Source organism: Aedes aegypti, chromosome 1 (genome assembly GCF_002204515.2).
Source record: "Aedes aegypti strain LVP_AGWG chromosome 1, AaegL5.0 Primary Assembly, whole genome shotgun sequence".
Lineage (NCBI taxonomy): Eukaryota > Metazoa > Arthropoda > Insecta > Diptera > Culicidae > Aedes > Aedes aegypti.
This window is the reverse complement of record NC_035107.1, coordinates 107,884,275-107,910,961: the sequence shown is the minus strand read 5'-3', so window position 1 is coordinate 107,910,961 and position 26,687 is coordinate 107,884,275. Positions and strand designations below refer to the sequence as shown.

General features: G+C 39.5%; 2 protein-coding genes across 3 annotated transcripts in view; one reads left to right on the top strand and one right to left on the bottom strand.

Moving 5' to 3' along the window:
- LOC5576467 (sphingomyelin phosphodiesterase 4) overlaps positions 1-10,509 on the bottom strand; it is a 42,368-nt gene extending 31,859 nt beyond the window's left edge. Inside the window, exons 1-3 of the mRNA XM_021844701.1 lie at positions 10,310-10,509; positions 10,143-10,237; positions 9,858-10,080 (exon numbers count right to left, since the gene is read on the bottom strand). Of these exons, the coding sequence (XP_021700393.1) occupies positions 9,858-10,080; positions 10,143-10,237; positions 10,310-10,324 (333 nt within the window). The 5' untranslated portion in view covers positions 10,325-10,509. The remainder of the gene's footprint in view (positions 1-9,857; positions 10,081-10,142; positions 10,238-10,309) is intronic.
- Positions 10,510-12,490: 1,981 nt separating this feature from the next.
- On the top strand, positions 12,491-25,925 carry LOC5576466 (probable 28S rRNA (cytosine-C(5))-methyltransferase). 2 transcript variants are annotated; one of them, XM_001662608.2, is made up of 4 exons: positions 12,491-12,689; positions 12,789-13,225; positions 14,597-14,853; positions 24,650-25,925. In XM_001662608.2, exons 2-4 carry the CDS (start codon positions 12,793-12,795, stop codon positions 25,862-25,864), a joined length of 1,905 nt encoding a protein of 634 aa, XP_001662658.2. In that variant the 5' UTR covers positions 12,491-12,689; positions 12,789-12,792; the 3' UTR covers positions 25,865-25,925. The 2 variants fall into 2 exon arrangements, with proteins under 2 accessions (XP_001662658.2, XP_021700376.1); XM_021844684.1 differs by having other exon boundaries at positions 12,754-13,225.
- Positions 25,926-26,687: the final 762 nt, after the last annotated feature.

Sequence of the window (26,687 nt, the reverse complement as noted above, 5' to 3'; positions counted from 1 at the left end):
CTGAACTGGAACTCCAAGCTTGCATAGCTTGTGGCATAGAATGTCAATTAGCACTGAATCGTACGCCCCTTTTATATCAAGGAAAACTGCAGTCAATGCTTGTTTGGATCGAAATGCGATTTGAATATCAGTAGCTAATAATGCTTGGCAATCTCTTGTACTTTTTGCGTGGCGAAAACCATATTGCGTCGGAGAAAGTAGTTGATTTTTTTCAGCCCAAACTTCTAGTCTAACGAGGATCATTTTTTCGAGAATTTTACGAGTGCAGGATAGCAAACCTATTGGACGATACGACTGTGATAAACCGGGGTCTTTACCAGCTTTGAGTATAGCAACAACCTTAATATTCCTCCAGGCTACTGGAATGGATTTGTTTTTGAAGATCCAGTTGTATGAACGAAGGAGGAGCTCTTTAGCAGGAGTAGGTAGATTTTTCAATAGAGAGAATTTGATTCCATCCATGCCAGGTGAAGAATTATTACACGATACGAGAGCGTTTTCTAAATCTGTGAAGCTAAAATCCTCTACTAGATCCATTGAAACCGTATCATTTTCAATGAATAACGGCGGTTGAGTAGACACAAAACAAGGGCTAACGTTTTCAGCAAACCGATCGATCCAACTCAAATCAAATTCTCGAATATCCGAAGGACTTGGATTAAAGTTCCTCAGCCTACGCGCTGTTTGCCATAAAATAGGCATGGCGGTATCTTTGGTCAGAGATTCTACGAACTGCTTCCAAAAATTACGTTTCTTATTTTTGAAAATCATTTTACTTTTGGCCTCTAACTTTTTATAATTCAAGAAATCTTGCATCAATCCAAACTTTCGGAACATTTTGAAGGCATCTGACCTCTGCTTGACAATATCAGTACACTCTTGGTCCCACCAAATTGTGGGAGCCTTAGTTTTGGAAAGTGACGAACGAATTGGCTTAGTTTGCGAGTTTTCAGCTGCCATCAAAATCAAGTTTGTTAGGAATCCGTGCAAATCCGGTTCCTGTACTGAAACGTTTTCAATTTCTGTTAAAATTGTCGAGGAGTATTTGGACCAATCAATATGTTTTGTCAGGTCATAGGGAACCACTAGTTCCCTTTTAGAGTTTGTACAAAATGATATGTGGATCGGCAGATGGTCGCTACCAGCAGGGTCATCAACAACATCCCAGACACAACTTAAAGATAAATTCGATGAGCACAGTGAAAGGTCGACTCTACTGTTACAAGATGGAGGACAGGCTATCCGAGTTACTTTCCCTGTGTTTAACACTGATAAGCGAAATTCGTCTAATATGTCGTAGATCATATTAGCTCTACTGTCATCTTTATCCTCCCCCCACGCACAACCATGGGAGTTAAAATCTCCGAGTAGAAATACAGGATGAGAAAGTTTGCTGACTAACGTTCTTAAGACACTAGGTATCAATCTAGCTGATGGAGGAATATACAGGGAAGCGATTGAAAACACCATATTGTCAATCTCAATTTCAGCCGCAACCACTTCGATTGGATTAACATTTGGTAGATCTATACGACGAAATGAATAACAGTTCTTTATACCCAACATAACACCCCCTGCTCGGATATCTCGATCATTCCGAAGAATATTGTAGTTCTGTAGATAAAAATTCAAATCCGGAGTAAGAAATGTTTCCGAGAGCGCGAAACAATCAACATTTAGCTTAAGTAAGAAGCACCTTAGATTTGCTATTTTTGGCAGAATACTTCTGCAATTCCACTGGAATACGGAAAACTTCTGGTTTAGAAGTGAGTTAGCCATCGATAGATACTAACAGTCCAAGGAGTGGCCATGATGAAATCAGTTTTTTCAGAAGGATGTTCAATATGGGTGTCAGTTTCAGGAGGATGTCTGTCCAAGCCGGAGTTAGCTGGAATATCTCCGAAAATAGCTTAACTATCTGGGTAACTGTTAAACCTACAGCTGTAGAGGAGTTTTCTGTGGAGCTGGCCACTCCAGGGAGGTTTGGAAAATCGGATTCTTTGTATTGAAACTCAGGAGGTTTCCGGGAGGGTTGTGACAGACGAGAGGTGGATGGAAAATCAAGAAACGGTGGGTGCGAGCTAACGGATTGATGTTGTCGCGAAGCCAACGGTGCAACACATGGTTGATGATTGGAAGATTTGCTAGTTGGAACATTCATTACATTTTGAGACGACAGAATGGAATCTGGCTGATGATCGGAGGATTTGGTTCTCTTTGATTTTTTTGCTCGGGTTAACTTTTTGCGTTTCAAGGATTCCGAACGGCTACATACTGACTCATTTTCATCAATGTCTGACAGTTCACTGAGCGACGCATACGGGTTTTCATGACAGAAGTCGGAGTTAGGCAAATTACCGACTGTTTCAGCATAACTGAGTTTGGATTTTTGCCAGATTCGTGCTGTGGCAAATTGGGCACGTTTTTTGTAAGCAGAGCAATCGCGGTGCGATTCATGGCTCTTTTTACAATGGAGGCAGATGTTTTCTTGGATTGGACATGTGGCATCGTGATGAGATTTTCCACATTTCCCACAACGTGCTTTGTTCGCACAGAGTGGTTCCGTGTGGCCATACCGTTTGCATTTGTTGCAAAGCATAGGCTTCGGAGAATAGATTCGAACGGGGATCAAGACATTTCTGATTTCGAGAAAGTCCGGCAAGATTGTTCCTTCGAACGTCACCCGGATAGAATAGGAGGGCTTGAAAGATTTTCCATTTTCATCATCAGATGCAATGGCTAGCTGATTGCATTCCAAAACTGGAACCGAAGGGATACGAGGGTCTTTGAATTTGCCAACACCTTCATCCTTAAGGTACGACAGATCCATATCAGCCTGCTGAATCACGCCATCGATCTCCACTAAATTGCATGGAACATATACTCGATAGAGGCGAGACAAACGTTCATTAAGAGCAACATTATTTGCTTCTTCACGATTGGTCAGCACAACGCGGACCTTGCTGAAACCAATCTTTCGGACTTCCTTTACAGTCTTGAAATTACTGTAAAGCTCTGCAGAAATCAACAACACGTTAAGCGGTTTATCTTTTTGCCGGAGGAACACTTCATATGGACCTTTTGCTGATGCCGGATAGCAACGATGGCGGGAAGCAGTAGGCTGAGGGTCTGTGCCAATAAGTTGAGGATCGGCTAGTGATGGATGATCGGAAGACATTTCTTCGATGATTGGTGGCATCTGAGAGGAAGACCCCTCATTGCCAACCATATTTTGCTACCGAGACCAATCTCGTGCAACCAGTAATGGGTTGCGAAACAATGCGTTCTCACGACAATAGAAAGCACAATAGATACTTAGCTTTGAAATGAGTCCCTCGAATTGACCTTCACACAATAACACCGCACGGAGTTCGAAAGCAGAATAAAGGCTAAACACAACCGATTCGATCGAGAGTTGAAGAGCGACTGCAATGTTAGTTCTTACATTATAGGACAACAATTGCATTTCTGCTCTGTAGAATTTTCACCGCTCGATATTTGTTATTGAGAAAGTCGGATATGACGTCGGATAACTCTTCGGGAGAAACCAAATGAAATCCTTCAATAACGTATTTAGAATCTTTTGTATGTCGATAGATCTATACCCCATTTTAATGTTTTGAACTTGCTTTACCTAGACATTCCACGAGATTTCCGTGTGTTCTCTAATATTGCAACTTTTCAGTCAACGTCTTCCTATTAATTGGCTGCCCGAAGTAGACATATTTATATTGTAATGTTTGGCAACATCTTTTAGAGAAGTTCCATGATTTCTAATAGCTTTTAACGCTTGAGTATAGTGTTTCTTGAATTATCTGCACGTTATGTTTTTCTATGATAATTGCGAACTATGTTCACTCATGGCTACTTAAAGAGAAAACACAAATTCAATCTCTAATGATAAACTTTTCACTTGCCCCACATGATAAGAAAATTGACGGTGTTTAAATTTAGTTATTTTTAGGTCTACGTCGAATTAATTCTAAAACTTTTTTTTATTGCAGTTTGAAACTGTCACAGAGGACAACTAAGAAGTGGTACAGGAAATTATTTTCCGTAACTTTTTTCCACTCAAAATATTAAAATAAGATTGTACGCCGCCAACTTGTTACGGAGTAACAGTTGACAGGTTAACAATTTTCCGCTCTATTATGGAATAATGGCTACAAAATCTCAGAAATCTCTTACCTATCGTAATGTTCTCAATGGCCTCAAAGGTTTACGCATGAGTTTGTGGTGCGCGGAATCGGAGGAATTAATAAAGGGCGATCTACGGTTATATTTCGTACAAGATTAATCAACGGGAAAATATACGACTCGACGCGTTGACTCTCAAAACTGTTCTGTTTATTTTTCTCTTTTCTCCGAACTAACAAAGTTGAACGATAACAACCAGGGGTGTATCATCCCCATACTACCCCCCTCCTAGTTACACCATGAATCTCACTCGGTGTCCTGAAGGTGTAACTAAAACCTTCCGATCGCCTTGTTGATCGGATGCAGACTCTTTAGACAAATAAGCTGGTTTCAATCGGTCAATAGAAACCCGTTGCGATTTGCCTTTTATTAAAACGTCCATGAACTTCTCGTCTCGGTATAGAACTTCGTATGGTCCTTCATAAGGCTTTTGCAGAGGCTTTTTAACTGCGTCGACTCGCACAAACACGTGTGTGCATTTCATCAATTCTTTATTAACAAAAACTTTCTTCTTGGAATGATTTGATGTTTCAACAGGTCGGAGATTATCGAAGACATGATGCAGCATCTTGGAGAAATCTGTGCGATCGTTGCATTCCTTTGGCGCATCGAAAAACTCACCTGGTACTTGCAGTCCTTGGCCGTACACTAGATCAGCAGGGGAACATTTCATATCTTCTCTATAGGCTGAACGAAGTCCGAGCAATATGATTAGCAATCTGAAGTACCAGTTTTTCGAATCAACGCATGTGATTGCTGCTTTAAGTTGTCTGTGAAATCTTTCCACCAAACCGTTTGCCTGAGGGTGATAAGCGGTTGTTCGACAGCGTGTTGCTCCAAGTATAGATGACAGTTCTTTGAATACCTCGGACTCAAACTGCCGCCCTTGATCTGATGTTATGAATTCTGGACAACCAAATCTTGAGATCCACTGCGAACACAAAGCTGTTGCCACGGAATGGGCAGTCATGTCGACTAGCGGTACAGCTTCTGGCCATTTCGTGAACCGATCCACAATCGTGAGGAGATAGGAGTGTCCATTTGAATGCGGCAAGGGTCCAACCAAATCTATGTGAATGTGATTAAAACGAGATTTGAGTAGTTCGAAAGAACTGAAAGGCGAAACGGTATGACGATGGACCTTTGACATCTGACATGAGATACACGTTTTTACGAATTTCGAAATATCGGTATTCATATGTGGCCATACAAAACGTTCGGATACCAATTTGCGAGTTCCACGTATTCCTGGATGTGAAATTCCGCACATATGAACCATTATTGCGTTACGATGATGTTTTGGGACGAACGGTCGATTTAAATTAGTTGAAGTATCGCAGAACAGCGGCTTTGAACATCCATTCAATGCCTTGGGCTCCAAACGTAGAGAGGTAGTTTTGGACTTTAGTAGCATCAGAAGCTCATTATCGCTTTCCTGATCGATAGCAATTTCACTGTAGTCTACCGACGACGGACATCTGATTGCAGCCATCCTGGACAAAGCGTCGGCGGTTGTGTTTTCCTTTCCGCTAATATGCTGGATATCGGTGGTAAACTGTGAAATATACTGCAGAGCTCGTTCTTCGTGATGGAGACGACAAGTTGAATTCGACAAGAGCGCGTGCGTCAAAGGATTGTGGTCCGTATAAATCGTGAATTTCCGTCCTTCCAGAAGATATCGAAAATACTTCACAGCAGTACTCGAAGCGTCCACCATCAGCCCCAATGGTTTCTCTGGATCTGGATAATATAGGAGAGTTGCATTTGCAAGCGCATTTTTGCAATCGTCGAACGAAGCTTGAGCTGCATCACTCCAAACAATCCTCCTGGTATCATTTTTTCTGTTTCCGGGAATAAGTGCTCTTAACGCTGATTGCATGTCGGTGGCTTGTCGAATGAAACGCTTGTACCCATTAACGAGGGCCAGAAATCTACGTAACTCCTTTACGGTTTCCGAACGTTCGAATTTCATTACCGCCGCAACACGATCTGCCACGGGTCGCACACCATCTTTGCTGACGATGTATCCGATAAATTCTACTTCCTCTTGAGCGAACTTGCATTTTTGTAAATTGATGACTAGCCCGTTCGACCGGAGTCGCTCAAAAACTATGCGCATATGCTCAACGTGCTCTTCGGGAGAAGAGGAGGCGATACATATATCATCTATAAAAACGACGACAAACTCGAGGTCACCAAAGAGCTTGTGCATAAATCTTTGAAACGTTTGCCCCGCGTTGCATAGTCCAAACTGCATGCGGGTAAATTCCAATAAGCCGAACGGGGTAATAACTGCGGTTTTATGCACGTCACCTGGTTCAAAAGGAATTTGGTGGTAAGCTCTTTCTAAATCCAGAATACTGAAAATTGACTTACCATGGAACGAGTTGAGTAGATCATGTATGTGCGGACCGGATACTCACACTTAATTCGTTTCGCCGAGGCCGTCAAAATTTTTTGCCGAGAACCCAACAGCTGAGATTTCAGCAAAAATCTCGGTAAAAGTTCAAAGTGCCTATCGCGCTGCAAAATGTTAAATCTTCCCAGCTGTCAAATTTTGACAAAGATATCGGTAATCCATTGCCGAAAATCTCAGCACACCATTGCTGAAATTCGGCAAATGATTGTTTTCTTGATTGGAAGAATAATAAGAAGAAAACGGTAAAAATTAAATTGTATTAATGAAAGCAAATTTATTCATATTAATTTATTATTGTTTGAGCCACTATCACTGTAAATATCTCATTTTTTGTTCAATTTGTTATTGCTTTTTCATCAAATAAAGGCAGCACTACCATCTTCGCTGCACTCATATGGTGGGGAGTAGAAGTTCCAAGGAATATCCCTAAAATGTAATAAGAATAGATTTGACGATTGCTGACTCGACACATTTATTCGCCATAATACAATAAATTCGCTGAATACTCACATATTGGCGCTCTCCGCGCGCTCTTTCGAAGAACATCTCAAAATATTTCGAGCACATGTTGGTTTATGCAGCTCTCGTTTTGACAGATGCGCTTTGCCGAGAATCAGTAAAAATATTTGTTTGCTGATTGTTGTGGCAAAATAGATTACCGAGTCTCAGTTATTTAGGTAAACTACCGATTTTCGTCAATCTGCATCTGTCAATATAGTTCATCTGTCAAAATTGAACGAGATTTCAGTAAAAATATGTTTTACAGACCGAATTTGTAATTTAGTTTTACCGAAATAAAATCCTACGATTAAGTGTGCTTATCCGGGGCGGTTACATGATTCAGCCGCCGGTAATCACCCACGAAGCGAAGTTGTCCATTCTTTTTGGGCACGCAGTGCAGTGGACTAGCCCAGCTGCTGCTTGATCGGCGGCAGATACCCAATTCCATCATCAACTGAAATTCCTGTTGAGCCACTTTTAGTTTATCTGGTGGTAGACGACGTGCTTTGCTAGCCACAGGCGGTCCTTTTGTCACTATATGGTGCGTGACGTTGTGGTTCACCTCCATACGCATCGTACAAGGACGAGTTATTTCCGGATAATTTTCCAGCAACTTACGAAAAGGATGGTTGTAGTCAACTGTTGTAACCCCGAACAGAGTCGGAGAAATCATTCCTCCGGTTGAAGTGAGCTTCGTAGTTTCGTCGACTATGCGTCTATTTTTCAGGTTCACACTCAATGCGAAAAACGACAGGAAGTCTGCTCCAATAATCGCAGTCGTAACGTCGGCCACAAGGAATCTCCATGAAAACCTTCTTCGCAATCCAAGATCAACGTACAAAAAACGAGAATCGTAGGTCTTGATGGACGTGTTGTTGGCAGCATGGAGCACGAAATTTGTTGGAGGTTTCTTCCTATCCTTCGATGTCGCGGGAACAATTGATACATCCGATCCCGTGTCAATTAGGAAGCGAATGTTGTTGATATTGTCACGAATCAGCAGGCGACGGCTTTGACTCGCACCCACCTCCGCCGTACGAGATGGGCAATCGTTTAGTTTTTTGACTTCAGCTGGAATCTGCAAGGCGAACGACACTGACGAGCTCGGTTACCGTACACTCGATGATACCAACATGTTTCTGCTTGATCAGACTCAGACACACGGCGAGCACGCGAAGTAGAACGGCTTCTGCTTCTACCGGCTGATTTGAGCTTACAGATCTCGGCTGTGAGAAAGGCAATCTGTTCGCTTAGTTCTTCTTGATTGGGAACCGCTGTTGATGTTGGTGCTGTAGCTGCTGCTACGTTGGGAAACGTTGATTCCAACATTTTGTCGGCCATCTCCGCCAACTTGGAAAGAGTACCGTCATGAATAGCGAGCACTGATCGAATGTTTTGTGGAAGTCTTTGCAGGAATAGCATTTTCATCAGATTTTCCTCGACTCTCAAACCAGCTGCCAGATCCTGCATCTTGGCAAGCAAATGGGTTGGTTTCATGTCACCAAGATCACAGGAATTGAGTAATTTTTCCATTTTTGCATGAGGTGACATTTCGAAGCGGTTCAGGAGCCTTTCCTTGATAGCATCGTACTTATTCGTCTGAGGTGGATTTGCAACGAGATCCGAAATGTGGCACAAGACTGTTTGGTCCACCTTAGCGATAATATGATAAAACTTGGTTTCATCGCGGGTCACACCAGCCAGGACAAACTGGGCCTCGGCTTGTGCAAACCACATCGCAGGGTCAGATTTCCAGAAATCTGGCAACTTAACCGCGACGGATGCCGAAGTAGCTGTCGTTGTAGTTGTGTTTGCCGTTGTTGATGTTGTAGCTTCGGTGTTCATGGTTAACGCAACACAAAAAGCAAAACCAAAATGGCGGAGATTTTTCGATTCGACCGGCGATCCGCAATTTATCGAATAATACGCGAGGAAATTCTGGATTTCCGACTATCGAGTACACAGACGGGGTCACCAATGTGGTGCGCGGAATCGGAGGAATTAATAAAGGGCGATCTACGGTTATATTTCGGACGAGATTAACCAACGGGAAAATATACGACTCGACGCGTTGACTCTCAAAACTGTTCTGTTTATTTTTCTCTTTTCTCCGAACTAACAAAGTTGAACGATAGCAACCAGGGGTGTATCATCCCCATAAGTTTAAAACGTTAATTCACATATTCAGTAAAATATATCAATTGTTTTCACTTACCCCATTTACCCACTTGCCCCGCGGTACCTTAATAAGTACTCTCTGGTTAAAATTCTGTAGAAATTCCTGATGAACTCTTTCGTGGATCTCTGAAAAACTCCCTAACTTCGGAGGATATTTTGGAGGTTTTTCTAGATAAATTTCTAAATTGAATATTGAAAAAATATCGACAATCCCCCTCAAATTAAATTTTAAAGTATGCTTGGAGGTTTTACTTGAAAAGTTACTAGTGAATTTTTTGAAAGAATTTCATGAATAATTCGTGGATGAAATATTGCCGAAATTTCTAGAGGAACCTAATGATGAACTAACATTTTCTTTAAAAAAGAGACTTGTTAGAATCTTGCGTTTAAAATGGTAATTAATTCTCTAAAAGAGACCTGCACCAGTTACCAGCCCTGCTGTAAGTATATGCCCAATTTTAACGTTTGGCATTGCAATATATTGTTTATTTAGCTTTCTATTGATTTCTCAAATTTGCCCAAACCCTCATATGATTCTTAATTGTGGGACCAGTGTACTTACAGGTAGATACGAAATCGGAAGCTCGTATTTGAGAGAGTCATTAAGCAGCCGATAGCACATCCGAAACATCGGCCCCCCTATCGGTATGAAGAAGTTGTACAGCACATCGAAGTCGTGCGGGTGCGTGTCCCGGGTCATGACCCGGAAGCCCCATCCGCTTCCCCCGTTCAGACCAAAGATCGAGTTTATCAACGTCGGGTAGATATCCTGTAGTTCCTTCAAGCTGTGTGAAACGTTTGGCGAATGTTAGAAAATAACGTGGCTCAACAATAAAACAAACTCTACCTGGCACGGTCAATCAGCAGGCCCAGCTCCGGACAGCGCATCATCGGCGGGAGGCTCAGAATTTCCAGGATTCGTGCCTGGACCGGAATGAAGACCTATGCCGGTGGGAAAAGTAAACAAAATCGTAAAAGGGCGGCATCATTTCCTTCTACAGAATTATCACTTACCCCGGAGGAATCCATGGTTATTGAATGTGAATTTTCAACCCAATCGACGGTGGGATATGTACGAAGGCGTTCCTATTGTTCACTGATAAAATTAAACGTAAAATTTTACGGAAATTCATCAAAATTTACTGGATTCGAGAGATCAACACATCTGCCTGCACCGGTTACTTGCCGCTTCTTGTCATAATTGCACCCAGTGTAAAATGTATGGACTACATACGCTATGATACGCGCCACGCACGCTAAGTTGAAACTACTCTGCTACGGAAGCATTCAATATGCACAGCAAAAAATAATGTAATCTGCATCGACGTAGTACAGTCGATGTAATGAAAAACCGATGTAAATAGCAACAAAAATCAGATGCATAACATCTCTTTGATGTTATATTACATCACCTTGAAATAACACGAAACAAATTTAACCATTTCACATTACATTATGCCTGTTTAAGGGTTCATTCATAATTTTTGACACCCAACCACCCCGCCGTAAAGCGCTTTTCGTATGATTTTTTTTTATGAGTTGTAACAGATTAGGTGTCCATCTACCCTCTTTAGCGTTATGAAATTTGTGAACGGGCCCGGGTACCCCCGTTGGTTTGACCACATTTAATATGAACACTCTTTAATTTGCACCCCGCTAATTTGCACATCGTTAAGATTAAAAATGGTTTAAACGTCATTTAGCTCATGGCACGGAGTAAAATGGAATGGAACGCAGAATCAAAACAAAACAGTGAAAGTGGTTACCAAAACCACGATTCTAGGGTGACTAGATGAGAAAATTCGGGGGCCTTCCTTAGCCGAGTGGTTAGAGTCCGCGGCTACAAAGCAAAGCCATGCTGAAGGTGTCTGGGTTCGATTCCCGATCGGTCCAGGATCTTTTCGTAATGGAAATGTCCTTGACTTCCCTAGACATAGAGTATAATCGTACCTGCCACACGATATACGAGTGCGAAAATGGCATCTTTGGCATAGAAAGCTCTCAGTTAATAACTGTGGAAGTGCTCCTACGAACATTAAGCTGAGAAGCAGGCTCTGTCCCAGTGGGGACCAAGGTATCTAGAAGGGAGGTAGCTCATTCTGTCAGATTCCTCATTCAGTCATTTTGAAATAAGAAGTGACAGCTGGCGAGTTTGTTTTTGTTTTAAAACTTATACCATCGTTCATACTATCTAGGAATAAAGTCCAAAACATCATTAGTTTTGACGATGTTTGCTTACCAGGCATATAGATTGACTAGTTTTTTTTTTCAATTTCACTATTTTCTCTCTATTCCCAAAATGTTTAATGAAATCTTGTTTTTATTTAATGACACGAAAGAGCATGTTACTGCAACTATTTTAGCAATTTTTTCGGCTCAAATAACGGCTATATCATATTTAAACTTAAATTTAAAAATTGGGTCCATAAATGAACACTTGAGATCATGTTTGACGTTCGCCTCATCGACAAAAACACCACAGGGCTTTTAGTTTTAACACTGGGGTTGTTCCTATCTGACATTTCGGAAGGTACACGGAAATCAAAATACACCCAAAATTTGAATTTATGCCAAGGAGTATGACAAAATCTAAAAAAAAACATGTTTTGGGCTCAAACAAAAGAAAAACATTTAAAAATTGAGTAAACATGTGTTTTTGACCTAAACTTAAGCGTTTGGCACTAAAATTGGGCCAGGCCTTTAATTCGTTGATTTCTTCACATTCTTGGAAATTCTCTATCCGTGACTTTGTTCCGTATCTTTCTGCTCCGGATCGCTCTCAAATTGCCCCTTTTCGTGGTTCTTTGAAGGCGCTGCTTTAGTGAAAAGTCGAATTAGTATTCATTACACAAATTTTGCCAACAAAATAACTACTTACTCTGGTTCTTTAAAGTAATTGATGAAATATAATCAGCGACAAAAATTTCACAGTTTTTGCTTCAAATAACGACAAGTGGCTTTTTTACTCATTATTATGAACGGTACTCCTTCTTTCAGAGGAGTCAAATGTACCCTTTTTAATAATACCCTTTTTCTGACAGCTCAGTACTGACAATGAAAATGGGTACAAGAAACCCATTTAAAGGGTACTTCAAAGTTAGCGCGTATTGTAATACTTTCAAATAGACCCTTATCAAATGTATGACTTCAGAATTTATGACCATGTATTTTTTTATTTTTCAGTGGGACGAACTTGACAGTTCTCACTCATTCCATGTTTTGGTGCGATTCTCATTTCCCATGTTGGGTCAGAGTACAGTGTTCTGAAAAATTTTGGTAGTTTTATGCGAGAAATATAGTGAATTAGCCTGATATTTAGTGAAACTCGTGATCACCCTTGTATCGAAAACAATTCCCACAAAGTTCGTGTTTAATACACCCTCCTACAGCAGTGGTGAGTAGAAAAATCATGTTGTGATTTTCGGTTCTATATCACGTGTCTCGAATGCTTGTCTCAGCGTTTCGTTGTTCCGCGATTCCTTCTTGCCTCAAGCACCATGTCGGTGGAAAACGAAGATGATTCCAAGCAGCGAGAGCAGTTCCAGCAGCGCCGTCACAAGATCCCCGTTCCGTCCAACTACCGGTACGCATCGAAGATCCTCCGCCGCGTCGTGGAGGAACGCTGCAACGTAAAATCGTTGATTCTGGAGGAACGGCACATCCGCAAGGGCAAGGGTCTGGCCATCATGGATCTGATCCTGGTCCATTTGAAACAGATCGACGAGCTGTTGAAAAGGACCGAACTGTTGGTGAAAGAACCCCGTTTGAATCCTTGGTTGGCCAAGGTGCTGATCGCGGAGTTGATCTTCGGAAGGGGAGATTTGACCGGGGAATCGCTTCCGGTGCAGTGCGTCAAACGGTACCAGGAGGAACTGAAGGAAGCACTGGGACAGCTGGATGTCGCGCCGGCCAAAATGCTGGATTTCAAAGGTAATTGTTGCGTTTCGGATGGTCCTAAGGGGAGTCTTTTCTCTGTTTCGCTTCCAGGGCAAAATGGGAAAGAAAAACAGGAGCAAATCGGCGCTGAACTCGTCGACGGATTCGGGAGATGTGGCACCGGAAATTGAGCGTCGGGGAACCAAGCAGGATTTGGATGTATCTACCGGGAAGCAGCAGGAACTAGACACTTCCGGCAGTGATCCGTACGAAGTGCCATTCTACTCAAAGCAGGCAGCATTTGCCCTGCTGTGGCTTCTGGTATACAGCTTCGGAATGTTCACGCTTCCGTTTGCGGCCTTCTACGGGACGAGACACATTCTGGCGCACAATTTCCACATCGAGGGATTTGCGAATACCTGCGGATCGGTTCTGGCCGCCGTGCTGATGGTTAACATAATCATTGTGTTGTATGCCCTGAAGGGATTCCAGGAAGCGGAGGAGGATGACAAGGAAGCGAAACGACAAAAACAGGAAGGATCAGAAGCAGCAGGGAAAGCCAGAGATGAGCCCAAGAAAGCGAAATGATTGCGTGCTAGATTTAGTAGTGAAACTTTTTAGTATTTGTTTTTAACTGTGAACTAGTAATATCTACTTTCGGATTAATAAAATAAGAGATACGACTCCCCTTTTTCGAGGCCAGATAAAGTGATAGATAACATTTTAAGATCACCTCACAGAAAAAAAAGAATATAAATTCACTGAATATCTGTATGTTTAAGCATATTAGCATTTGCGTTTAAGGTTTCATTTAACTCTCCAAATTTCAGAATAACGTATTTGTAGAACATAACAAAAGTAAACATAATTAGTAGCAACATAAAAACATCAAGAGCTTGAAAAATGCGCGATAAAACCATAGGACCACTAATAACAATATAATATAGTTTTACCAGAAACTACAGTTACAAAACAATAAGACCAATTAGGTACTCAAAAAAAGTTGAACGTGCCGATTTTTTTTTTCAATTTAACAGTTATTTTATGTTTTGACCTGAGATCGACCTTACAAGCTTTCTTATGGTTCTTAGTGCTGCGTAAATCCTCTAAATACAACACCACGGTGCTATTTTCACATTATTTGCCATAATATTTTTGAAGCCTCTCGAAATAAGTACAATATATCTTAAAAAATCTGTCCCAACCTCAAAATTGCAAAAATGTGCAACGATTGATAACGTTTATATATTCACAATAGCATAATGCTCAATTACAGAAATTCAGCTAATATATTTATTTTCGTGAGGTGGTCTTAAAGTTTTGTCAGACACTGCAACTGATTTGTATGATTTATGATTACGGTGACCTGTAGGATTTAAAGTTTGTAAATCATCCTGATAATCATTCCCTCTTCATCCCTCACAGAACCTCGCTACGTACGCATCAATACCAACGTTTTGGCGCAGCCTGGTGCCATTCGGCTCCTGCAGGAGGAAGGATGGGTGCTGGTGGAGGAAGAGTTCGAGAAGTATGGCGATTTTCTGGAGCGGGTCAAGAAACTGGGCGACTCGGAGTTCATCGTGGATTTCCACTTCAAGGAGATGTTGGTGTTTCCCAATAGTGCCAAAAATTACTGGGCTCGCGCGACGGAGCTTAAGCAGAAATTTGTGCTGCAGAACAAGGTGCGTATGACTTAGGCTTCCTTAGTCCCCAACAGAAAATTAAAAATAAGGACGACCCAACGTTTAAGAGCTCCCAAAAAGAAGCTTACGCAATTTTATGAAATATTTTAAATAATCAGTTTACCGCGATATACACAATGAGTTACGCCGGTTAGTGAATACCCCTATTATAATGTCCGATTTCAATTCTGATAGGCTTAAATGAAAGGCACACATGTCTAGCTTTAGCAACCTTCCGGAAGATCTAGACTTATTCATTGTGCCCATCAGGAACCAACTAAATCTGGAAAAAAGACCTTTGGAGACACTCAACTAAATAATCTTGTAATTTTCAGGAACTATTCATTCATAGATTTCTCCAAGATATATGGGTTTATTCTACGACTGGCGTGAGGTGACAATTGTCGGTGTCGTATAGCGAGGTGACAATTCTCGACTCGAGTGAAGTGACTCGCCGTGTAAATCAAATGGAGAGTCACTTCACTCGAGTCGAGAATTGTCACCTCGCTATACGACGCCGACAATTGTCACCTCACGCCAGTCGTAGAATAAGCCCAATAATGTAGGGATTTCGTCAGATGTTTTTCATGGATTCATCTGGACCAGCGTTTCATAAGCTTTGAAGACTTTTGCCTCCTTGAGGTCAATGTATTTTGAAAATTGCCCCAACACACAACAAACACCATTTTTATTTCAAGAAATTTGTTAATCGATTGTGTATGAGGTACGGGGACACGGGGCAGTATGGACACCCTAAGGAATTTGCCTATTTTGACTGTAAATACATGAATATTTTACTGTATTTTATGTGCAGTATGTTTCTTAAAGTTCTTAAGCATTTGTTAAACACTGTTGCATAATTTGGAAAAACATATTTTGTTTTCAAAAAAAAGTTAAAAGAAAGCTTATATTTGGTAGTTGCCATCAAGCTAGCGGGGCAAAGTGGACACCCCCATGGGGCAGTATGGACACTAGAGTGATGCAAATTTTGAAATGTTTGCTCCCCTATGCTTGAACGATTTTAATTATGGTAAATAGCATCCTTCCAAAATTTGAAGTGATTCGGAAGAAATTTGACTGTGCACACGCCATTTGAAGTTTATATGGAGATTACTATGGAAAACGCCAATCTTTCGTGTTCGGCTCTCTATCTCTTCGTCATAATATTTTATGGAAAAGTGAACAAATTCTTCTAATGTGAAATCCTCCCAGCTACAACATTGCCGAAGACCACTTTTTGATTGGACGTCAGGATAAATTGTTATTCATCATCATAAACTTGGTTTGCATGTAGCATGCTTCACCAACTGTTCGGCAGGCAACAGTGGTACTCCCGGCGGGAAGAATAGATCAAAGTAATCCAGGCTACTATGTTCTACAGCAAAAAAGCAGTGTTGCTCTGAAAGTAATTGAATGATCATCTCAGCATGGTTTAGACTTTGGAATCAAGAATAACAAATTATCCTCACGTCCCATCAAAATGTGATCTTCGGCAAAGTTGTAGCTGGGAAGTTTTCACATGAGGTGAGTGTATTCACTTTTCCATAAAATGTTATGACGAAGAGATAGAGTACTGAACCCAAAAGATTGGCGTTTTCCATAGTAATCTCCATATAAACTTCAAATGGCGTGTGCACAGTCAAATAGCTTCCGAATCACTTCAAATTTTGGGAGGATCATTTTCATCATAATTGACATCGTTTAAGCATAGGGGAGCAAAAACTTCAAAATTTGCATCAGTCTAATGGACACCCTTACATTTATAAGAAAATTGTCCCGCGATTATTCTCAAAACCTCGAAAAATGAAGTACATATTCAGGGAATCATAGTGACAGGTCACTGTGCTACTGAAAACATGATTAAAACCAATTTACGACATTTTTCGTAGAAATGCTTTCAATTTTGCCTCCAGGTTAGTTTTAATCAAGAATTGACGATTTTCAATCGATTTGTGGTTCCGCATCATAATCATTGCATCAAATGCTAAATAGTTTTGGATAATTTTGTGTCTGAAGTTATATTTCTTTCTGTTTCAAGTGTCAGCTCTACTTTATCACCCGGGGTTCATATTGCCCCAACAGTATAAGAAATTTTCATATAAGTTTTTTAATGTCTTACAGTACCAGAAAAAAATCTACTATATTAGGCTGATACAAATATTAATTTTCTTTTATGTCACCCCCCCCCCTTCAAAAATCCGAAGATTTTGAAGGGGAGAAAAAAAAAGATTCATGATTTATTTGACATCAGTTAGGTTTTTTCAATTTTTAAAGTAAAAAAACAAGTAAAATAATGATCCAGAGGACGTTTGAAAAAAGTTTAACAACTATCGTTAAAAATAAAAATTCGAAAAAAATAACTTTTTTTTCATTTTTATTTTTTTGTTCCTTATTTATTTTTATCCCCCCCCTCGAACCTTCCAAGTGGTCTCGGACATAAAAGAAATTTAATATTTGTATCAGCCTTATTGAATATAGCATAAATAATTGAAGATTCAATCAAGAGCTACATTATTGGTCAACTTGCAGTCATTTGACCCTGAAACCTTATTTGATGAGGTGTGAATGTTATAATTTTCGAACCAAACAAAATCATGCTCAATTTTTCGGTTTAAAATCAATGCTTCAAACATTTTTTCTGAAATTTTTGTGGATAATTTACTCTTCCGTCAGGCAATTGAAATATTGTTTGCATCGCAAGTGTAAACTTATTTTTTATGAAAAGATACAGGGGGTGTCCATTCTGCTTCGGGTGTTCATACTGGCCCCGGTACCCCTAAATGGTCTAAATTTAGTTTTTGCCAAAGATTCTACGAATTGTACAGCCATTATAAAAAAAATGAATTCTTTGCTGATGGTCAATCAAGAATCCATGATCCACATGGATTCGGTAGACTTAGGTACGAATTTGTTTGGGTACCTACACGGAGAAAATGTAAAACCCATATTTGAGTATTTTTTAATCGACTTCTGAGTTATTTTTCTCTTCCTATTTCATTCGCTCCTTTTTTTGCTGTTAGAGAATGAAGAGCATAACAAATAAAAAACGCACCTTAATGCGCTAACTTAAATTTGAGTTAGTTACACAGTACTGAAAGTTGAAAGAATTGGGTCCTAAAATTTTTAATAAAATCTTGTTTTTATTTAACAACACGAAAGAGCATGTTACTTCAAGTACTTTAGCATTTTTTCCCACTCAAATAACGGCTATATCATGTTTAAACTTTAATTTAAAAATTGGGTCCATAAATGAACCTTGACACTTGAGATCATGTTTGACGTTCGCTTAGTCGACAAAAACACCACAGGGGTTATAGTTTTAACACTGGGGTTGTTCCTATCTGACATTTCGAAAGGGACACGGAAAACAAAATACACCCAAAATTTGAGTTTAAGCCAAGAGGTGTGACAAAATCTAAAAAAACATAAAAAAATGTTTTTTTGGATTTAAACCAACGGAAAACATTAGAAAATTGAGTAAACATGTATTTTTGGCGTAAACTTAAGGGTTTGGCACTGAAATCGGGACAGGGCTTTAGGACCCTATTGATATGCCGGTTGGCTAAAATAACACTGCGGAACACGGTTTTGTCGCAAGAACCAAAATACCGCTATTTACTAAATTAAGGGTTGCTGAGTCCATTGCCGTTTTCAGAAATATCATGGCACGTCATGTTTTTGAGATATTGACGGTTGAAAATGCTAAATTTGACTGTTTCAGCCAACTTGCATGCAAGTTTTCCAACTTGTATGGCAATTCGTTTGCTCAATTTGTCACAGAATTCAAACTTTATGCATAGAACAATAATTATCAACGAAGTTCATAATATTTTCGATGGTAAAATGTTATATTTTGGTGGTTCAGAAAAGTATTGTATTATGCCATATAAGAGAACCGAAGAATTTTATATGAAGACTGCAAACATGTTGAAAAAAATAGATTTAAACTAAATTTTATCGTAAAATTTCAACTGATTTGTATCTACATTGAAAGTTCAAGTTCTATTTAGTATGTTTGGTAGATTATATCACAAAAAAGTTTGATAAATCATACCTTAAATTTCATGTAAACATCAATAAAACCAGTGTTTTATACAACTTTGGCGACCTATAGCTAAAAATTGTGACGTGCTGGAACATTTCTGAGAACGGCATCAGATTCAGCGACCCAAAATCTACTAGAGACACATAATTTGATCCTTGAGACACGCGAAAGTGTCATTTTTGTTACGCTGTGTAATTTAGCCAGTAGGTATTTTTTTCGCATGGCTTCAAATGAAAACAACTTATTAATTTAAAATTAGGTTAACGCACGAACCCTCGAATTAAGTTGAATGAACTCACTTTTGAGTAATTCATTTTCTCCGTGTAGGGTAATAAGCCATTTACGAGACGTTTCGGAACAGCTGATCGTCGCTGCGGCGTTAATTGATAGGACACCTGGGATTTTGTTTTGTTAAAATCCAGCGTGATTTTCAACAACGATAATCTTATCAAACAGGGACATGGAGAAAATGACAAACAAGAGATCTAAAAATGATCGTTACTGCAACATTACACCTAGTTATTGTATCAGTTACCTCTTTGTTATCCATATACTGCCCATATTCGCATAACAGTCCCATGTTCTATGGTGTTTCCTATATACATGGGACTATTATGCGAATATGGGCAGTTTATCACATAAAAAGACACTTTTGTGTTCAGAAATATTTTAATAATTATTCTTCATTTAAATGTTTGCCTTTATGAAAAGCTACGCTAGAACTGGTGACGATGATTGAAAAGGTAAACTTTAGTCCCAGGTCTCCTGTCAATTGAACAACTTCGTAAAATGGCTCACATCAAATTTTTTATTTTCGATTTGAATATCATTTTTAATTATCTAATATCGTTCTAAACACGTTTTGGGCAATGATTAATTTTTATTCGCAAATTTAAGAATTTTGATTTTTATAACTTTTATTTCCCTTATCCTTTTTCATTTTTTCTTAAGGTGAAACAGTTTGGAATCAACTTCTAAGATTGCACTAAAACCTCAAAGGCACAAATCTCGCAAAGAAAGCATCCAACATCAGTGCCCTTTTTATTTTGGCTTTGTGCACTAGCAGAAAGCTTTAAATAAGAAAATCAGAAACATTTGCCCACTATTTCTCCAATTTAGTGCCTTTGAAAACGTGAGTAGGAGCAATATTGGCAATAATAAAAAATCAAGTTTTTACGATACTTTTAAAAATAATATTTTTTTTTCTGGATTTTTATTTTTTATTTTCCGTGCAGTTAACAGAAAACAGGTTTGAAATTATTTCAATACCATCAAGCTCTTTTTCTGTAATAGAAGAATATAAAACGCACGATTTTTTATATTACACGTTAAATGAACCCCAGGCATTTGTAGGTTATATAAAAATACAAATTTTCAAACAATTTTCAAAAATCCAAAAAAGTTTCAAAGGTCAAAAAAAATATTTTTGGTGTATGTTATGAGTCAAAGTTAAAGCCAAAAATAAAATCATTTTGATTTCCGAGCTACGAAAAAAAAACACAAAATTCCAAAGTGTACCCCGTCTAAAGGCTGGGTTGAGTATTAGAAGTTTTAAAATGATGGAGAAATGAAGAAAACCTTATCATTTCGTTTTAATCATTGTTTAACTATCAAAATGATAAATTTGACATAATTTATCAACTGTTTTAACCCATATCCGCCTAGCGTCCTAAAAATAGGACAGAAGCCCCAAACGCCCAGCGTCCTATAAATAGGACAATGCTTGTAGTGCTAATATCTTGAAAATAAAGAGGTTTAGGAGAAAACTGTCTTCGGCAAAGTTGATCACAGGACTGCTGACTTCAACTTGGTCTGAATTTAACCGTTCAGTCGTCGCGCGGTTTGTCACCGTCAAAACCACCACGCTGACGCTGTGTACGACAAGCGATGTTTTTCCAACAGTGTTGTACAAAATACAACAGCGCGACGACTGAACTGTTAAATTCAGAATTAACTCTTCAGGTGGCGCACAGACCTCAACAAATGTCGCATATAGAAGCAACATATGAAACTACTTTCCGGCGTACAAATATTTGCTTCGTTTATGTCTCAGTCCAGCGATGAGATACAAAATTGGTGTCTTTGACAAAGGGTTCATTCATTAATTTCATAACGCCAAAAATGGCCATTTTTGACTCCCACCCACCCCCTTGTAACACATTTTGTATGAATATTTTTCAAAATTTGTATGAGCTGTAACATCCTAAGGACACCCACCCACCCCCTTCAGCGTTATGAAATTTGTGAATGGGCTCAAAGTTGATCAACTAAATGAGATCTATCCGCCTAAAACCATATTAGTTCGGAAAACACTAACAAGATGGCGCTAGTGGTCGAACATTTTAATTGTTTATATCTCAGTTCAATGATGAGATACAACGTTGGTGTCTTGGACAAATGTGTTCAACTGAATGAAATATATTCGCCCGAAAACTTATTAGTTCGGAAAACATTCACCAGACGACGATAGTGGGCAAAGATTTTATTTGATTGCATCTCATTCCAGTTATGAAATACAAAAGTCTTCGACAAAGTTAAGTGATTAAATACAAAGTTGGTGTCTTCGATAAAGTTGAACAACTGAATGAGACCTATTCGCATAAAACTTTTTTAGTTCAGAAAACACTCACAAGATGGTGCTAGTGAGCAAAGATTTTATTTGCTTGTATCTCAGTCAAGTGATTAGATACAAAGTTGTTGGTGCCTTGGAAAATGTTGAACAATTAAATGAGACCTATTTGCCTAAAACCATATTTGTTCGGAAAACACTCACAAGATGGCGCTAGTAGACAAACATATTATTTGCTTATATCGGTTGTCCGACATTTCGCGGTAAACCATTGCGCGGTCAACCATTTCGCGGTGCACCATTTCGCGGCTTGTATCATTTGGCGGTTTACCGTTTTGCGGTTAGTACCATTTCGCGGTATGACATTTCGCGGTCTATACCATTTCGCGGTGTGGGTTTTCCTATGAGTTGCACTGAAAATTGTTGGCATTATCACTAATAACATTTTCATCGGTGATTTACCCTTCTTTTGAACACAGGCAGTCCTTCAAATTGCACTGTTAAGATATATGGAACTTCTCGGTACAAACCGCGAAACGGTACACCGCGAAATAATACTGACCGCGAAATAACATGCCGCCAAATGGTACCAACCGCGAAATGTCGTACCGCGAAATGGCACGCCGCGAAATCGTATACCGCGAAGTGGATTACCGCAAAATGTTATACAATCCTGAACAGATCGAAAGAAAGCTATTCGCCTAAAACCTTCTTACACTGAACGAAAACTCCCGCCATCAAGTGAATGATTTTTGCCTTATCCTTGCCCCATACCTATTATCAGACATATCTAGAATGTTTTTCATCCACTCTAAAATCATCTGTTTACAAAATGCATCAAATGAAAATCTTCCAGTCTTTGAATGATTTTCATCCTTATGGAAGATGCTGAACTACGAATGATTTTCATTCAAAATATTTCACTTACTGTTATTGCTGTTATATAATTTCAAAAATTTTGATGAGAAACATAGAAAACACTGGTTCAGGTTTTGTAAACACTTTAATTTTCCATTTAATTTTTCATGCGAAATTGAATTTAACTTCATAGTAGACAACTGACAGCAATCCTAGAAGTCATCTCTTTATCTGTGCCATAATGATCCATCCATCGAATAATTGTTTCCACTTTCGATTCTTTGAATCCTGTAAAGATGTGATTAGACGCAGCACATTTTAAATTCGCACTCTTACAGTTATTTACCTTGCAATCCGCTTAATAATTCTCTCCAGATAAATACACAACAATGCGGCAGCCATCATGTTTACACTCAGATTTTCAAAGATGATTTGTTTTCTAGGGTCATTCGCTATTCATATACCAGTTTAGTCGATAATTGGATGATTTTCGATATGGAGCATACTATAAATTATTGTCTGTCAATTTTAGTATGTTATTCCTTCGTAGAACCACAGTTTGATTGAAGAATGTGAATCATACGAGTACATGCGTAGAATCATTCCAGAATCGGATGATTTTTGTTCAATACTCAGTCGATGCGTCATATTCTTATGTTGGTCATTCAAAATGAGTAATGTACCAATTTACAGCCATGCAAATGATAAATCATTCATTTAATGGCAGGAGTTTTCGCTCAGTGTAGTTCGGAAGTCATTCTAATGAACGTGCTAGTCGGCAAATATTTTATTCGCCTATATTGAAGTCCAGTGATGAGAAATAAATATGATATCTTCGAAAAAGGTAATCAACTAAAGGAGATATTTTAGCTGGGAATTGCTTTTATGTACGAAACATCAAGGATACAACCAATAAGGAATTGGTCTGCCTAGACCAAAGCAATGGATACTTACTATGGAATCGAGCAACAATAGCTTATGTTGATTGCAATGCTCCTTACATTCTAGATGAACCTTGACACCGTTTATTGAAAGCTAAAAATAGAAAACACATGTTTTCTAGTCGTCGAATGAAGAAAATGGTCTTTTGAAGGGGGTGAAGAACGGGAAAACCAACAAATTGACTTATCCATCCATGAACTGAACTCACTCGGTCCAAGAATTGTAGAATTGTGACATTTCAGCGGGCACGCTATCATATGCTCCCCAGGTGTTCTAGTCCGCTCTAGTGTCAAAAATCTTGGACCGCGTCGTGGATTCGGTTCTATCGGTGAATAAAATCATAGGCATCAGTGATGCAGTCACTTCAATGTTATAGACGAATTATGTTGACTTCAAATATACACGTCTGTAAAGCATGTAATAGTTGGAGCCCAATATTTGACTGTCATTGGATTGAGGGACTAACTTTTGATTAGCACTAATGAAATTTGAATATTTTCAAATATATATTTGGAAAGCTGTCAGATCCGAGCCACGTTGTATAATAATAACTTGCCGCAGAAAACATATTTTGATAGATATGTTTTCATTATCTTCTTCTTTCTGGCGTCACGTCACAACTGGGACAAAGCCTGCTTCTCAGATTAGTGTTCTTATGAGCACTTCCACAGTTATTAACTGAGAGCTTTCTTTGCCGATTGACCATTTTTGCATGTGTATATCGTGTGGCAGGTACGAAGATACTCTATGCCCTGGGAATCGAGAAAATTTCCTTTACGAAAAGATCCTCGACCAGTGGGATTCGAACCCACGACCCTCAGCATGGTCATGCTGAATAGCTGCGCGTTTACCGCTACGGCTATCTGGACCCCCATGTTTTCATTATCTGCCAGCTGATATTTTATAAAATCTGTTTGAATACTATTCTGAAACATCTGTAGTTTTTTATATTAAAAATATTTGACGTGAGATTTTATTTTGTTTTTTTTTGTATTATCATTAATCCTTTAAATAAACTTAATTAAAGGAATACTTAACTAACCGAATGGTTAGAGTCCACGGCTACAAAGCAAAGCCATGCTGAAGGTGTCTGGGTTCGATTCCCGGTCGGTCCAGGATCTTTTCATAATGGGAAATTCTTTGACTTCCCTGGGCATAGAGTATAATCGTACCTGCCACACGATATACGAATGCAAAAATGGCAACTTTGGCAAAGAAAGCTCTCAGCTAATAACTGTGGAGGTGCTCAAAAGAACACTAAACTAAGAAGGAGGCTCTGTCCCAGCGAGGACGCTAATGCCAAGTTGAAGATGTTTTAACTATGTCGACTTAGTAGATATCTAATGAAGAAATATTACCTAATATTCATCTTTCAATTCTAGGCCTGCATCATCCCGACCTATCTGCTTAACCCTCCGAAGAAGAGCGTGGTGCTGGACATGTGTGCTGCCCCGGGTCTGAAAACTACTCATCTGGCCAACCTAATGAAGAACAAGGGTCGTATTTATGCCGTCGAGCGGGATGCAAATCGCTACAAGTTGCTTTGCGACTATGCCGCCGACTTCGGTGTCATCAAAGCGATCAACGATGATTGCATGCTGGTGGGCGAGGATCAGGCACCGGGAGTCGAATACATCCTTTTGGATCCCAGCTGTTCCGGATCAGGAATGGTCAGCCGGTTGAAGCTGAACGAAGAGTACGACAAGCAACGGTTGTACAGACTTGGAGGTCTACAGTACAAACTGCTTTGCCACGCAATGAACGCTTTCCCATCGGCGAAGCGCATCGTCTACTCAACATGTTCCATTTTCCCAGAGGAAAATGAAGATATTGTACAGGGAGCTCTGAAGCACAACGGCCATTTCAAACTGGTGGACGCCAAAGAACGACTGGGCAAGGAGTGGCACAATGTCGGTTCGACCGATTATCCCGGAATCGGAGAGAAATGTTTGTACGCCAGATCGGAAAGTGACCTCACCATTGGAATGTTTGTGGCCGTTTTCGAGCGATGCGAAGAAGAAGAGTACAACGATGTGTACCTAGCACACGAGAAGCAAAAGGAAAGCTACGAAAAGCTCTCTAAAATGGGACACGGCCCGGATTTCGGCCGAGGAAAGCAGGACAAGGGCAAGAAGCGAAAGAAGACTCAAGAGAACAACTACGAGGAATCTCAGGATCAGCCACAGGAGAGCAATGATACACCTTTGGATCATGTGTCAGAGCCTGTGGATGATCCCGAGGTTGCACCGAAAAAGAAAAAGAAGGCAAAAGATAAAACTATCAATGAAGTAGATCCACCAGTTGCGTCAACAGAAATTGCAAACGATGACACAACCAACGAAACAAAGAAGAAAAAGAAATCTAAGAAAGTTGCAACTGACGTTGAACAGCCAAGTGAAGAAATCGAGCAAGAAGCGCCACAAGACGCTGGAGAGAATAAGAAAAAGAAAAAGAAGAAGCGGAAACATAATGACGAAGAACCAGAAAACAATAATGAAGCAAACGAGGTAGAACAACAAACCGAGACGATTGCCGAAGAGGTTTCTAAGAAAAAGAAAAAGAAGAAGAAGAAGGATGAGCAATGTGAAGAAGAATGAACTGAATTATTCGATTAATGTAAGAGAAGAATAAATTCGAAGCATTTTTTATAAAAAAATATTACAGGTGGTCAAAAATTTCCAATTTTAGCGTTACGTAATAAATGGACGCTGCCTTAGAAATTATAAATAGTTTCAAAACGTAATTCAATATTCTTCCCCAGTCCTTTGGTTCAGAAAGGGGTATGGGCGCGTTCTGCCAACTCGGTCGAGGCAGATTTCTTGTGTGAACAAGTTACAACATGGACGTTCTAAAGTGCCAGAATGAAGTGTTGTGCTTGTGGGGAGCACTTGAAGATGGGATGGAAGGTCATTACTTCGCGTTCGTGCTTTACTTCTGCTTATCTAACAAGTTATATACAATAACCAACCCTTAGCTAAACTATCTAAATTGACAGTTGCAAATACAATAGTCATTCTGAGCTTACTAACATGCCGTCGCGTTAATTTTATCATAATGATCTTTTATCTACATCCGTCGAACCATTCTGAATGGCCGTTGTGAGAATATCACCAAGAACTTCTCACATGCATTAAAGCTGAATTGTCCTACATTGAAACATTGAGGTTTTCGCTCTTTTGGATTCATTTTTTGTTGTTCGTCATCAGTATTGCTGAGATGTCCTGAATGCCGTATCTGGCGTACAGTGATCATTGCCATGGAGTTTCTCGTAAGCTGCATGGGGATTGTTATCAATTGATTGATTGAATCCAAAGAGCGAATTTTGTATGATTTCATTGTAGGCCAATGCAGCAATAAAGCATGTAACAATCACTAACATTCCTTCTCTCTTTATCCTTGTTTTCATATCTAACCCGCCAT

Excerpts from the sequence above, each read along its gene's own strand:
- LOC5576466 (XM_001662608.2), top strand. The coding sequence starts at position 12,793 with ATGTCGGTGGAAAACGAAGATGATTCCAAGCAGCGAGAGCAGTTCCAG. Across the intron at positions 13,226-14,596 it reads CAAAATGCTGGATTTCAAAG|AACCTCGCTACGTACGCATC; the intron begins GTAATTGTTGCG and ends CATCCCTCACAG. Across the intron at positions 14,854-24,649 it reads AATTTGTGCTGCAGAACAAG|GCCTGCATCATCCCGACCTA; the intron begins GTGCGTATGACT and ends TTTCAATTCTAG.